General features: G+C 44.0%; 1 protein-coding gene and 1 long non-coding RNA gene across 2 annotated transcripts in view; one reads left to right on the top strand and one right to left on the bottom strand.

Moving 5' to 3' along the window:
• The window catches only part of LOC149978371 (netrin receptor UNC5A-like), a 259,946-nt gene extending 251,187 nt beyond the window's left edge, over positions 1-8,759 (top strand). Inside the window, exons 2-3 of the mRNA XM_090198028.1 lie at positions 8,361-8,595; positions 8,678-8,759. Of these exons, the coding sequence (XP_090054154.1) occupies positions 8,361-8,595; positions 8,678-8,759 (317 nt within the window). The remainder of the gene's footprint in view (positions 1-8,360; positions 8,596-8,677) is intronic.
• The window catches only part of LOC149978368 (uncharacterized), a 639,609-nt gene that overhangs the window by 403,737 nt on the left and 220,872 nt on the right, over positions 1-15,000 (bottom strand). The gene's annotated exons all lie outside the window — the stretch shown is intronic.

The raw sequence follows: 15,000 nt of genomic DNA, 5'->3' as shown, positions 1-15,000 counted from the left end.
ACACCAGGTGTATAAGTTCTGGTGTCCTACAACTGAGAGTGCAATGCAGCTACTCAGTCAGACCAGGATTGACACCCCTGACAACATCATCATCCACACTGGCACAAACGACCTTCATGCCAAAGGTGAAAATGTATCTGGGGCAGTGAGAAGAGTGGCAGAACGGGCACAGGCTATGTTCCCAACAACCAATATAGTTGTGTCCACCCTCCTACCAAGAAAAGACTTCCCAGAAAAGTTGATCGACAAAATAAATCAACAGATCACTGTGGACTGTGCCTCACTGCTCAACGTCAGAACGGCTCACCACCCCACTCTGACATGTCAACACTTATATGATAATATACATCTTGATCAGGACAGTATCAGAACCTTTGCCAAGGACCTAAAAGATGCAACACTTGGCAGGGACCCACACACCCATCACCCCAGCAACAAAGGTCCCACGCCCCACCTTCTGAAACAACAGTACCTCCACCATCCCGAGGAGAAAAGAGCCAGACATGGCTTATTACAGCACAGCTCTACTAGACCAGGCCCAACACAGCACAGCTCTACTAGACCAGGCCCAACACAGCACAGCTCTACTAGACCCGGCCCATCACAACACAGCTCTACTAGACCTGGCCCATCACAACAAAGCTCTACTAGACCTGGCCCATCACAACACAGCTCTACTAGACCTGGCCCATCACAACACAGCTCTACTAGACCTGGCCCATCACAACAAAGCTCTACTAGACCCGGCCCATCACAACACAGCTCTACTAGACCCGGCCCATCACAACACAGCTCTACTAGACCCGGCTCATCACAACGCAGCTCTACTAGACCCGGCCCATCACAACACAGCTCTACTAGACCTGTCCCATCACAACACAGCTCTACTAGACCCAGCCCATCACAACACAGCTCTGACCACTACTCCAGGGTCGGTCAGAACACTGCCCTTCAGGGAAGTAGACCACATGATGCAGTCCACACCATGTATCAATTAGATCGTCAGCCTACATATGCTGAGGTAACCTCTGGCAGAAGACCCCTAGAACAATCAGAGATAGGAGAGGTGCGCCAACTACTGCAACTAATATGCAGACTACTGAGCTAGACAGTCCCTTTAATTCACACACGGGCACGCACGCGCACACACACACACACAAACACACAGGGTTGCAGATTGCACATAACATAAGTACAATGCAATCTTATTCCATTCTTATTCATTTGTTTACAAATATTCCTAAATGTATTGACACCGGTATTATAATAATTATTATATGTAATGGTGTGTGTGTGTGTGTGTGTGTGTGCGCGTGTGTGTGTATGTATGTATGTATGTGTGTATATGTGTATGTGCATGTATGTGTGTATATATATATATATATATATATATATATATGTATGTGTATGTGTATGTATATGTATATATATATGTATGTATGTATGTGTGTGTGTGTGTATGTATGTGTGTGTGTATGTATGTATGTATGTATGTGTGTATATGTATGTGTATGTATATATGTATGTGTATGTATATATATATGTATATGTATATGTATGTGTATGTATATATGTATGTATATGTGTATATATGTATGTATATATATGTATATGTGTATGTGTGTATGTATATATATGTATATATACATATTTTATTTTTTTTGTTTTTTTTGATGTACTTTACTCAAACCAGTGAATATCACTTATTATAAATGAGATCATTAACTATCAGCTCTTGGAATATCCAGGGCCTATACTCTTCACATTTTGGTTATAAAACAACTAATCCAGAATTGATTAAAAACATCAAGGGACAGGACATCATAATCCTACTGGAAACATGGTGTCGTGGAGACATAGATACTCAGTGTCCCTCAGGCTATAGAGAAAGTTTACTACCATCAATCAAACATAAAAATGTTAAACGGGGCCGAGACTCAGGTGGAATCATCATTTGGCATAAGCAGGACTTAGCACTGAATGAAATGAAAAAAGGTACCACTCACATTTGGCTAAAACTTAACAAAGGTACAATCTATTGTGACAATGATGTATACATATGTGCAGCTTATGCTCCTCCTTCAGATTCATCATATTATGATGATCAGTTTTTTGACAATCTCCAGACAGAAATCATTACATTTCAGGCGCAGGGTAAAGTGCTTCTTTGTGGAGATTTCAATGCAAGAACAGGTTCTGAGCCTGACTACACTGATGCGGGAGGTAACCACCACATATTTGGACACCCCTCCTTGTACAGTAGCCCTATTATAAATAATAGAAACAGTCCTGACCAAATACTGAACAAAAATGGAAAAGAGTTAGTACATCTCTGTCGAGCCTTAGGCCTGTACATGCTTAATGGTAGAATCAGAGGGGACTCTTTAGGTCAGTTTACTTACTGCTCAGCTCTTGGGACAAGTGTAGTCGATTATGCCATCACTGACATTGACCCCTCCTCCATTAGTGCATTCACTGTCAGACCACAGACACCATTGTCAGATCACAGTCAGATCAACGTGTTTCTGAAGAAATTAACCGGCAATATTCATTCAAAAAAACAGCCCAATAAACTTTACAACATAAACCAATCGTTCAGATGGGCTCCAAACAGTGCAGAGGCATTCATTGAAACATTGAACTCAAATGAAATTATGAACTCTATACAGTTTTTCAATAACTCACAGTACCAAAACAATAAAGATGGTGTCAATTCAGCTACCCAAAACATCAACTGCATATTCCAAAAAGCAGCATCGAAAGCAAATTTGAGAAAACCAAAGCAATGCAACATCAGAAGCAAAAATCTAAATGTTTCTGACAAATGGTTTGATAATGAATGTAAAACAATTAGAAAACACCTAAGACAAATGTCAAACAAAAAACATAAGCAGCAAAACAACCCAGAGCTACGATATGAATACTTTGAAACTCTGAAACAGTATAAACAAACACTGAAATGCAAGAAATTGAATTATACCAACAAGACACTTGATGAAATTGAAAACGCAATTGACCAAAATCAGTTCTGGGACATGTGGAACAATTTAAGCACAACAAAGCCACAAGAATTAGCCATACAAGATGTAGGAATTTGGAAAACTTACTTTGATAATCTATACAAAAACATCCCACAAAAAGACTTAAACCAGAACCAATTAGAAATTAAAGAAAAATTGAACATCCTGGAATCAGTCATTAAAAACAACCAAAATCCATTAGATTACCCAATAACCCAACAAGAACTAAATGAAAAGCTAAAATCTATTAAATCAAAAAAGGCTTGTGGTGTAGACAACATCAGAAATGAAATGCTGAAAAACAGCACACCTGAGTTGCAAAATGCTGTGCTTAAATTGTTCAACATGGTTTTAACTTCTGGCTGCTTCCCTGATGTCTGGAACCAGGGGCTCATCTCCCCTATCCACAAAAGTGGAGACAAATCAGACCCCAATAATTACAGGGGAATTTGCGTCAACAGTAACTTGGGAAAGATTTTCTGTAGCATTTTGAATTCAAGAATTCAAACCTTTCTTCAAGAAAAAAATGTAATAAGTAAATGTCAAATTGGCTTTCTCCCTAACCATCGCACTACTGACCATATATACACCTTACACACACTAATTAATAAACACGTCCACCAAAAAAAAGAGGGCAAAATCTTTGCTTGCTTTATTGACTTTAAAAAAGCATTTGATTCGATTTGGCACGAAGGGCTATTCTACAAAATTCTACAAAGTGGGCTTGGTGGTAAGGTGTATGACTTAATAAAATGTATGTACACAGAAAATAAGTGTGCAATAAAAATCAAAAACCAAAGAACAGAATTTTTTTCACAATGTCGAGGTGTGAGACAAGGCTGCAATTTGAGTCCAAATCTTTTCAACATTTATATCAATGAATTAGCAGACATGTTGGACCAATCTCCAGCCCCAGGACTCACACTATTTGACACAGAGGTGAAATACCTGCTATATGCTGATGACTTGGTACTTCTATCACCAACCAAAGAAGGTCTTCAACAAAACATTAATATTCTGGAGCAATATTGCCATAATTGGGCCCTGGCAGTAAATTTCCAAAAAACTAAAATCATGATTTTCCAAAAAAAACCCAGATGTCAGAAACAAAAATGTAAATTCACCCTGAACAACACCTTAATTGAACACACAAAAAATTACACCTACCTTGGTCTGACCATATCTGCATCGGGAAACTTTAATATGGCAGTGAAGGCACTCAAAGAAAAAGCCCGCAGAGCAATGTATGCAATAAAAATGAAATTATTCAAAATCAACATCCCAATTAGAATTTGGACTAAAATATTTGACAGTGTAATCCTACCAATAGCACTTTATGGAAGTGAGGTTTGGGGGCCACTCAATAAACTGGATTTTAAAATGTGGGACAAACATCCAATTGAAGCCCTACATGCAGAATTCTGTCGGAAAATTCTACAAGTCCAGAGAAATACACCAACTAATGCATGTAGGGCAGAATTGGGCCGTTTTCCAGTAATAATGAAAATACAGAAAAGATCATTAAAATTTTGGCTACATCTAAATTCAAGTCCAAATTCGAGTCTGCAATTTAAAGCACTTCAAGCCCAAGAGCTGAGCCCAGAAACGAGCCCTCTCAGTCAGCTGGTGTTGGACCTCACCAATCAAGCTGACACCAGCACTGCTTCAAAAGAAAGAATTCCAATAAACAAAATCATGAACCAATCAAAGGAATCATACTTACAATACTGGAAAAACGAAACAAAATCCCAAAGCCGACTAAATTGCTATCTGACCCTAAACAGAGAATATGAATTGGCTGATTATCTCTACTCTGTCAGAGATACGAAGCAGAGACAGATCCTTACCAAGTACAGGCTGAGTGACCACCGATTGGCAATAGAAACCGGCAGACATAAAAAGACATGGCTACCCAAAGAAGAGCGTGTATGTGGTCACTGCATGACAGGGGAGGTAGAGACAGAGATGCACTTTCTCCTTTACTGTGATAAATATTCCTCACAAAGAGATTCATTATTCACAGAAATGACTACATATATTCCACATTTTTACAAATTGAACCCAGAGGAAAAACTAAGAATACTCATGGGCGAAGGAGCAATGGCTCCTCTTGCAGCCAAATATGTATTTTCCTGCCATAGCCTGAGGGACACTGAATAATAACATCTGCATAGTAAACAGTAACTTACTTATTATTACTATTATTGTTATTACTATAATTATTAATGTTTACTGTAGACTGTTACCATTTTATTGTTATTATTTTTGTATTTAATTTTGTATTATTATTTACTACCATTTTATATTATTATTTGCTATCATTTATAATTCTGTTACATTGTATATTGTATACATTGTTGCTTTGGCAATATTGACACAATGTTTTTCATGCCAATAAAGCAGCTTGAATTTGAATTTGAATTTGAGAGAGAGAGAGAGAGAGAGACAGAGAGACTGTGGAAAGTATTTTATTTGGATTTCAACTCAGCTGCTTCTTCTTATGTGGTGGCAATTGCCCAAATACAATTGTATTAGTAACTGGGTTCTTGGCACATTAAGGACATTAAGGACATTTCTTACCGAAAAACAAGGAATATCTTTGTTAAAATACACAACACGTTCTCTTGTACTGTCCTTTGAAGATAAATACATGTTGAGAAAACGATTTCTGCTCAACAAGGGGGTTGGAAATGGATGCCTGTGTTAAGTGTGTAAAGTTCATACTCATTCCCCTGTCATCTTCCTCTCCCCCTCTCTCCTTCTCTCCTCTCCTCTCTATTCCCCCTCTCCTGTCCTCTCCTCTATCCTCCTCTCCTCCCCTCATTTCCTCTCCTTTCCTCTCCTTTCTCCACCTTGCCTCTCCTCCTCTCCTCTCCTCACCTCTCCTCCTCACCTCTCTACCTCTCCTCTCACCTCTCTCCATCTCTCTTCCTCTCCTGTCCTCTCCTCCTCCTCTCCTCTGCCTAGAATGATGGGGCGGCAGGGTAGCCTAGTGGTTAAAGCATTGGACTAGTAATCGGAAGGTTGCAAGTTCAAACCCCCGAGCTGACAAAGTACAACTCTGTCGTTCTGCCCCTGAACAGGCAGCTAACCCACTGTTCCTAGGCCGTCATTGAAAATAATAATTTGTTCTTAACGGACTTGCCTAGTTAAATAAAGGTAAAATGAAAAAAATGTCAGTTCAACCAGTAGACAGATAGCAGAGTCCAAAAGTATGTGGACACAAACAGCTCATTCCAAAATCATGGGCATTAATATGGAGTTTGTCCCCCCCTTTCCTGCTACAACAGCCTTCTGGGAAGGCTTTCCACTAGATGTTGGAACATTGCTGCTATAACAGCCTCCATCCACTCTTCTGCGAAGGCTTTCCACTAGATGTTGGAACATTGCTGCTATAACAGCCTCCATCCACTCTTCTGCGAAGGCTTTCCACTAGATGTTGGAACATTTCTGCAATAACAGCCTCCACTCTTCTGGGAAGTCATTAATATGGAGTTGGTTTCCCCTCTGCTATAATAACAGCCTCCACTCCTCTGGGAAGGCATTAATATGGAGTTGGTTCCCCCTCTGCTATAATAACAGCCTCTTCTGGGAAGGTTAAGACTTCCACTGGAACTAAGGGGCCCGAACCATGAAAAACAGCCCCAGACCATTATTCCACCAAACTTTACAGTTGGCACTACGCATTGGGACAGGTAGCGTTCTCCTGGCATCCGCCAAACCCAGAAGCGTGATATACATTCAGCACTTGACAGTCCCATTCTGTTAGCCGGTCTACACAGCTTCTAAGCCGTTGTTGCTTCTAGACGTTTCCACTTCACGATAACACCACCTACAGTTGACCCGGGGGTCAACTCTAGCTGGGCTGAAATTTGATGAACTGACTAATTGGAACAGTGGCTTCCAACGACGGTGCCACGTTGAAAGTCACTGAGCTTTTCCGTAAGGTCATTCTACTGCCAATGTTTGTCTATGGAGATTGCATGGCGGTGTGCTCGATTTTATACACCTGTCAGCAACGGGTGTGGCTGAAATGGCAGAATCCACTCATTTGAAGGGGTGTCCACATACTTTTGTATATATAGTGTACTGTATATGACATAGTGTGAGTGACTGACTGGATTTATGACCCGCAGTCAGATGTGATCTTAAAGTGAAGAGATTAAGAGCAGGAGAGAGAGTCTGGGTTAACCAGGAGAAAAGAAAGAAGATGGGCTGTGGTCTCTCTGACCCATGGCTAGTGAATTTAAACCCTCAGTAACTTCAGCGTTGAGTTATTTCAGTGTGAGTGGGAGTGTCTGAACAAGAAACCAGGACACGATGCTGCCCACTCAATGGAATCGATGTGTGTTTTACCATGTACCAGTGTTGTTCACAGTAACAAAGACACTCTCCTCACTCAATTCTGGAGAATATAGCTTCTTCTTCTCCACTCTAAAAACCACTTTAACTGCAAGGTCTCTCAACCAAAAAGACAGAGGGACTTTCTAAAAAAAAGACATTGTAAAAATAATCCGTTTCAGGGTATTCTACCTATTGACAGTTTCTGGACACATTGTGTTGGATTGCGGCGATCGGTTGAAGAGCATGTATTTCGTTTTACTAGTATATAAGAGCAGTTGGAGGCCACGGAAGGAGTGTTGTGTGGCATTGAAGCTCATTTGGAGGTTTTATAACACAGTGTCCAAAAGAGGGGCCAGAAGTATACAGAATGGTGTCGTCTGCATAGAGGTGGATCAGAGAATCACCAGCAGCAAGAGCGACATCATTGATGTATACAGAGAAGAGAGTCGACCCGAGATTTGAACCCTGTGGCACCCCCATAGAGACTGCCAGAGATGAACCTGGCAGGGCAATCATTAGAAAAACCAAGGCTGTTGAGTCTGCCGATATGAATCGAAAGCCTTGGCCAGGTCGATGAAGACGGCTGCACAGTACTGTCTTTTATCAATGGCGGTTATGATATCGTTTAGGACCTTGAGCGTGGCTGAGGTGCACCCATGACCAGCTCAGAAACTGGATTGCATAGCGGAGAAGGTATGGTGGGATTCGAAATGTTTCGGTCATCTGTTTGTTGTCTTGGCTTTCGAAGACATTAGAAAGACAGGGTAGGATAGATATAGGTCTGTAACAGTTTGGGTCTAGAGAAGAGGGGGATGACCGTGGCAGCTTTCCAATCTTTAGGAATCTCTACCTATTGACAGTTTAATATATTGTGTTTACTAAAATCTGTTGACTGTCTTTAACAAAATATGTAGTTTCAGGGATTCTACGTTACAGAACTATTGTCTTAAAAATGTCTTTTAACAAAAATCTTTCTCTTTCCTGTTTATCTCCCAGTTGGTACGGAGCATGTTGCCACGGCGACACTTCCTGCCTCCTTCAACGACCTGTTACCTCACTTCCTGGTGGAGCCTGACGATGAGTACATAGTGAAGAACAAGCCCGTCACCCTGACCTGTCGCTCCACACCGGCAACACAGATCTACTTCAAATGTAACGGGGAGTGGGTCCATCAAGATGATCACCTAATCGACCGCACCGTGGACCCTGCAACAGGTAAACCAATTATTAGGTCAGTTAGCAGAGGCTTTTATCAGACGTGGCTTACAGATTCCTTCAATTTACAAGTAGATTAAATGTGTTCATTAATTTAGACGACACATGGGCAGTCACATGGGCAGTCTGGGCAGAACAATGGACAGACACATGGGCAGACACATGGGCAGTCTGGGTTGAACAATGGACAGACACATAGGCAGCCTGGGTAGACACATGGGAAGTCTGGGCAGACACATGGGCAGTCTGGGCAGACACATGGGCAGTCACATGGGCAGCCTGGGCAGACACATGGGAAGTCTGGGCAGAACAATGGACAGACACATGGGAAGTCTGGGCAGAACAATGGACAGACACATGGGAAGTCTGGGCAGAACAATGGACAGACACATGGGCAGTCTGGGCAGACACATGGGCAGTCTGGGCAGACACATGGGCAGACACATGGGAAGTCTGGGCAGACACATGGGCAGACACATGGGCAGACACATGGGCAGTCTGGGCAGACACATGGGCAGACACATGGGCAGTCTGGGCAGACACATGGGCAGACACATGGGCATTCTGGGCAGACACATGGGAAGTCTGGGCAGACACATGGGCAGACACATGGGCAGACACATGGGCAGTCTGGGCAGACACATGGGCAGACACATGGGCAGTCTGGGCAGACACATGGGCAGACACATGGGCAGTCTGGGAAGACACATGGGCAGACACATGGGCAGACCCATGGGCAGTCTGGGCAGACACATGGGCAGACACATGGGCAGTCTGGGCAGACACATGGGCAGACACATGGGCAGACCCATGGGCAGTCTGGGCAGACACATGGGCAGTATGGGCAGACACATGGGCAGACACATGGGCAGTCTGGGCAGACACATGGGCAGACCCATGGGCAGTCTGGGCAGACACATGGGCAGACACATGGGCAGACACATGGGCAGACACATGGGCAGACACATGGGCAGTCTGGGCAGATACATGGGCAGCCTAGGCAGACACATGGGCAGACACATGGGCAGCTCTTAATGCCTGGAACAATGACAATGGCATGCTTTGCAGAGCGGGCCACCTCTGCCACCTCTGCCACTCTGTGCTGCAGCTTGTTGTGACTCTGTCAGGTACACTCAGTCTTGTCCAGGGTTCTGGTGTTGCGTTGTATTACCTCCATCTCCGTAGATACAGTATACAGTTTAAGGTTCACATTAGTAATCTGTAGTTACTATGGTTGTGGGTTTGACAACCGTGTATGTTTGGGTTGTCAAGGTAACACAAGCATTACACTACGTGACCAATACAATTTTATTTGACAGTAACTACCTTGGTTCATCTCTTAGAACTATACATTTTCTCACCATGGTAACCAGTTGTCAGTTATACCATAATGTTTGTTTTCCACTGGTCTGCCCTCCAATCCCCTGGCGGTGTCTGTCTCTGGGCCTTCCCACATCCGCTCTCTCTCTCTGTCTCTCTCTCTCTTTCTTTGTCCCTGTCTCTGTCTCTCTCTCAATTCAATTCAATTCAATTCAATTCAAGGGCTTTATTGGCATGGGAAACATGTGTTAACATTGCCAAAGCAAGTGAGGTAGATAATATACAAAAGTGAAATAAACAATAAAATTAACAGTAAACATTACACATACAGAAGTTTCAAAACAATAGTTACATAACAAATGCCATATATAAATATATATTGCACGTTTTCCTACTTACAAAGCATGTAGAGGTCTGTAATTTATCTTAGGTACACTTCAACTCTGTGAGACGGAATCTAAAACAAAAATCCAGAAAATCATAAAAATCACAGACCTCTACATGCTTTGTAAGTAGGAAAACCTGCAAAATCGGCAGTGTATCAAATACTTGTTCTCCCCACTGTATATACAATGTTGTAACAATGTACAAATGGTTAAAGTACACAAGGGAAAATAAATAAGCATAAATATGGGTTGTATTTACAATGGTGTTTGTTCTTCACTGGGTGCCCTTTTCTTGTGGCAACAGGTCACAAATCTTGCTGCTGTGATGGCACACTGTGGAATTTCACCCAGTAGATGTGGGAGTTTATCAAAATCGGGTTTCTTTTCAAATTCTTTGTGGATCTGTGTAATCTGAGGGAAATATGTCTCTCTAATATGGTCATACGTTGGACAGGAGGTCAGGAAGTGCAGCTCAGTTTCCACCTCATTTTGTGGGCAGTGAGCACATAGCCTGTCTTCTCTTGAGAGCCATGTCTGCCTACGGCGGTCTTTCTCAATACCAAGGCTATGCTCACTGAGTCTGTACATAGTAAAAGCTTTCCTTAAGTTTGGGTCAGTCACTGTGGTCAGGTATTCTGCCTCTGTTTAGGGCCAAATAGCATTCTAGTTTGCTCTGTTTTTTTGTTAATTCTTTCCAATGTGTCAAGTAATTATCTTTTTGATTTCTCATGATTTGGTTGGGTCTAATTGTGCTGCTGTCCTGAGGCTCTGTGGGGTCTGTTTGTGTTTGTGAACAGAGCACCAGGACCAGCTTGCTTAGGGGACTCTTCTCCAGGTTCATCTCTCTGTAGGTGATGGCTTTGTTATGGAAGGTTTGGGAATCACTTCCTTTTAGGTGGTTGTATTTTCCCAGAAGTGGTTAGATTCTATGGATTCTTCAGTTACATTGAGCTGATATCTGACGTGCTGTTCCTTCTTTTTCCGTAGTGTATTTCTGTATTGTTTTAGTGACTGACCATAGTGAAGGCGTAGACTCAGGTTTTCTGGGTCTTTATGTTTTTGGTTGGACAGGTTCCTCAACTTCCTTCTTAGGTTTTTGCATTCTTCATCCAACCATTTGTCATTGTTGTTCATTTTCTTAGTTTGTCTGCTTGAAATGTTTTGATAGGGAAGCTGAGAGGTCAAATATACTGTTTAGGTTTTCTGCTGCCAAGTTTACACCTTCACTATTACAGTGGAATGTTTTGTCTGGGAAGTTGTCTCAAGGGGATTGAATTTGTTGGTGCCTAATTATTTTTTAGTAGATTTCCACACTAGTTTCCTTCCATCTATAGTATTTCTTAATAATATTCAGTTCCTTTGGCTTTGATGCCTCATGATTGAGGATTGCTCTGTTCAAGTAGACTGTGATTTTACACTGATCTGATAGTCGGTGGACTGACTGTGAACACTCTGAGAGACTCTGGGTTGAGGTCAGTGATAAAGTAGTCCACAGTACTACTTCAAAGCAATGAGCTGTAAGTGTACCTACCATAGGAGTTTCCTCGAAGCTTTCCATGGACTATGTACATACACAGCGTGCGACAGAGCTGCAGGAGTTGTGACCCATTTTTGTTGGTTATGTTGTCGTAGTTGTGTGTAGGGCTGCATATGGGGGATGGAATGCTGTCACCTCTAGGTAGGTGTTTGTTCCCCTGTGTGCTGAGGGTGTTAGATTCTTGTCCAGTTCTGGCATTCATCTCACCACAGACTAGTACATGTCCCTGGGTCTGGAAATGGTTGATTTTCCCCTCCAGGATGGAGAAGCTGCCTTCATTAAAGTATGGTGTTTCTAGTGGGTAGCACACAGGAGGACATGTTTTCTCTGTTGAGATAATTTCCTTATTAATTTCTAGCCAAAAGTAAAATGTTCCTGTTTTGACTAATTTAATAGAGTGGGTTAGGTCTGTTCTATACCAAATTAGCATACCCCCTGAGTCTCTTCCCCGTTTCACACCTGGTAGTTTGGTGGATGGGACTACCAGCTCTCTGTAACCTAGAGGGCAACCAGTGGGTCCATCTCCTCTATACCACCCACCTGGTAGTTTGGTGGATGGGACTACCAGCTCTCTGTAACCTAGAGGACAACCAGTGGGTCTGTCTCCTCTATACCAGGTTTCACTCCTGGTAGTTTGGTGGATGGGACTACCAGCTCTCTGTAACCTAGAGGGCAACCAGTGGGTCCGTCTCCTCTATACCATGTTTCACACCTGGTAGTTTGGTGGATGGGACTACCAGCTCTCTGTAGCCTAGAGGGCAACCAGTGGGTCCATCTCCTCTATACCACCCACCTGGTAGTGTGGTAGATGGGACTACCAGCTCTCTGTAACCTAGAGGACAACCAGTGGCTCCATCTCCTCTATACCACCCACCTGGTAGTGTGGTGGATGGGACTACCAGCTCTCTGTAACCTAGAGGACAACCAGTGGCTCCATCTCCTCTGTACCACCCACCTGGTAGTGTGGTGGATGGGACTACCAGCTCTCTGTAACCTAGTAGGCAACCAGTGGCTCCATCTCCTCTGTACCACCCACCTGGTAGTGTGGTGGATGGGACTACCAGCTCTCTGTAACCTAGAGGACAACCAGTGGCTCCATCTCCTCTGTACCACCCACCTGGTAGTGTGGTAGATGGGACTACCAGCTCTCTGTAACCTAGAGGACAACCAGTGGCTCCATCTCCTCTGTACCACCCACCTGGTAGTGTGGTGGATGGGACTACCAGCTCTCTGTAACCTAGAGGACAACCAGTGGGTCTGTCTCTTCTGTACCACCCACCTGGTAGTGTGGTGGATGGGACTACCAGCTCTCTGTAGCCTAGAGGGCAACCAGTGGCTCCATCTCCTATATACCATGTTTCTTGTAGGATGACAATGTCTGTATTTCCGATATCTTTGATAAAGTCCAAGTTCCTGCTCTTTCGGCAGATGACCTCAGGCCTGGGATATTCCAGGATGAGATAGTGAAGGCTTTGTGTTCCATAAAGTATCCAATGTGGTTATTTATGTATCTCTCTCTCTCTCTCTGCCGCACAGGACAGGATGAAATACAAGTCTCATTACAGGGCTGCCGCTATTAATGCTTTATCAATTAGCAGGTGGTACAAGGCCATTATCATCATCCAGGCCTCCCCTCTCCTCTCCTCCCCTCTCCTGCCATGGCCTCCCCTTTCCTTCCCTTGCCAACCCTCTTCTCCCCTCTTCCTTCTCTGGCCTCCCCTCACCAACCCTCTCCTCTCCACTCCTCTCCTCCACTCCTCTCCTCCACTCCCCTCCACTCCCCAACCCTCTCCTCTCCTCCCCTCCACTCCCTTCCACTCTTCTCCCCTCTCCTCCACTCCCGTCCACTCCTCTCCCCTCACCAACCCTCCACTCTCCTCCACTCCCCTCCACTCCTCTCCCCTCACCAACCCTCTCCTCCCCTCCACTCCCTTCTATTCTTCTCCTCTCTCCTCCACTCCCGTCCACTCCTCTCCCCTCACCAACCCTCCCCTCTCCTCCACTCCCGTCCACTCCTCTCCCCTCACCAACCCTCCACTCTCCTCCACTCCCCTCCACTCCTCTTCCCTCACCAACCCTCTCCTCCGCTCCACTCCCTTCCACTCTTCTCCTCTCTCCTCCACTCCCGTCCACTCCTCTCCCCTCACCAACCCTCTCCTCTCCTCCACTCCCCTCCACTCCTCTCCCCACTCCTCCCCTGGCCTCCCCTCTCCTCTCCTCCCCTCACCAACCCTCTCCTCTCCTCTCCTCCCCTCCACTCCTGCTTCTCCTATTTACTGCTGTTCACAAGAGCTCAAGATAGCAGCATATTGGCTTCTGCTTAAAATGTGTCCAGGATTGTCCTCCGATAGGTTGATAGCCCATTAAAGATCATGTTTAATTACTGCTCTGTTCAGCCACCCCATCCCAGCCAGGAACTGAGGACTTTTAACTTTGAGCACAGTTCAGTTTCTTCGATAAGAAAATAGCTCATTCATCCTAAATCAAATCAAATCAAATCAAATGTATTTATATAGCCCTTCGTACATCAGCTGATATCTCAAAGTGCTGTACAGAAACCCAGCCTAAAACCCCAAACAGCAAGCAATGCAGGTGTAGAAGCACAGTGGCTAGGAAAAACTCCATAGAAAGGCCTAAACCTAGGAAGAAACCTAGAGAGGAACCAGGCTATGTGGGGTGGCCAGTCCTCTTCTGGCTGTGCCGGGTGGAGATTATAACAAAACATGGTCAAGATGTTCAAATGTTCATAAATGACCAGCATGGTCGAATAATAATAAGGCAGAACAGTTGAAACTGGAGCAGCAGCATAGTCAGGTGGACTGGGGACAGCAAGGAGTCATCATGTCAGGTATTCCTGGGGCATGGTCCTAGGGCTCAGGTCCTCCGAGAGAGAGAAAGAAAGAGAGAATTAGAGAGAGCATATGTGGGATGGCCAGTCCTCTTCTGGCTGTGCCGGGTGGAGATTATAACAGAACATGGCCAAGATGTTCAAACGTTCATAAATGACCAGCATGGTCGAATAATAATAAGGCAGAACAGTTGAAACTGGAGCAGCAGCACAGCCAGGTGGACTGGGGACAGCAAGGAGTCATCATGTCAGGTAGTCCTGGGGCATGGTCCTAGGGCTCAGGTCCTCCGAGAGAGAGAAAGAGAGAAGGAGAGAATTAGAGAACGCACA

The sequence above is a fragment of the Oncorhynchus mykiss genome, chromosome 14 (assembly GCF_057628025.1).
Source record: "Oncorhynchus mykiss isolate SJ-2025 chromosome 14, ASM5762802v1, whole genome shotgun sequence".
Classification (NCBI taxonomy): domain Eukaryota; kingdom Metazoa; phylum Chordata; class Actinopteri; order Salmoniformes; family Salmonidae; genus Oncorhynchus; species Oncorhynchus mykiss.
This window is presented reverse-complemented; position numbering and strand designations above follow the sequence as displayed.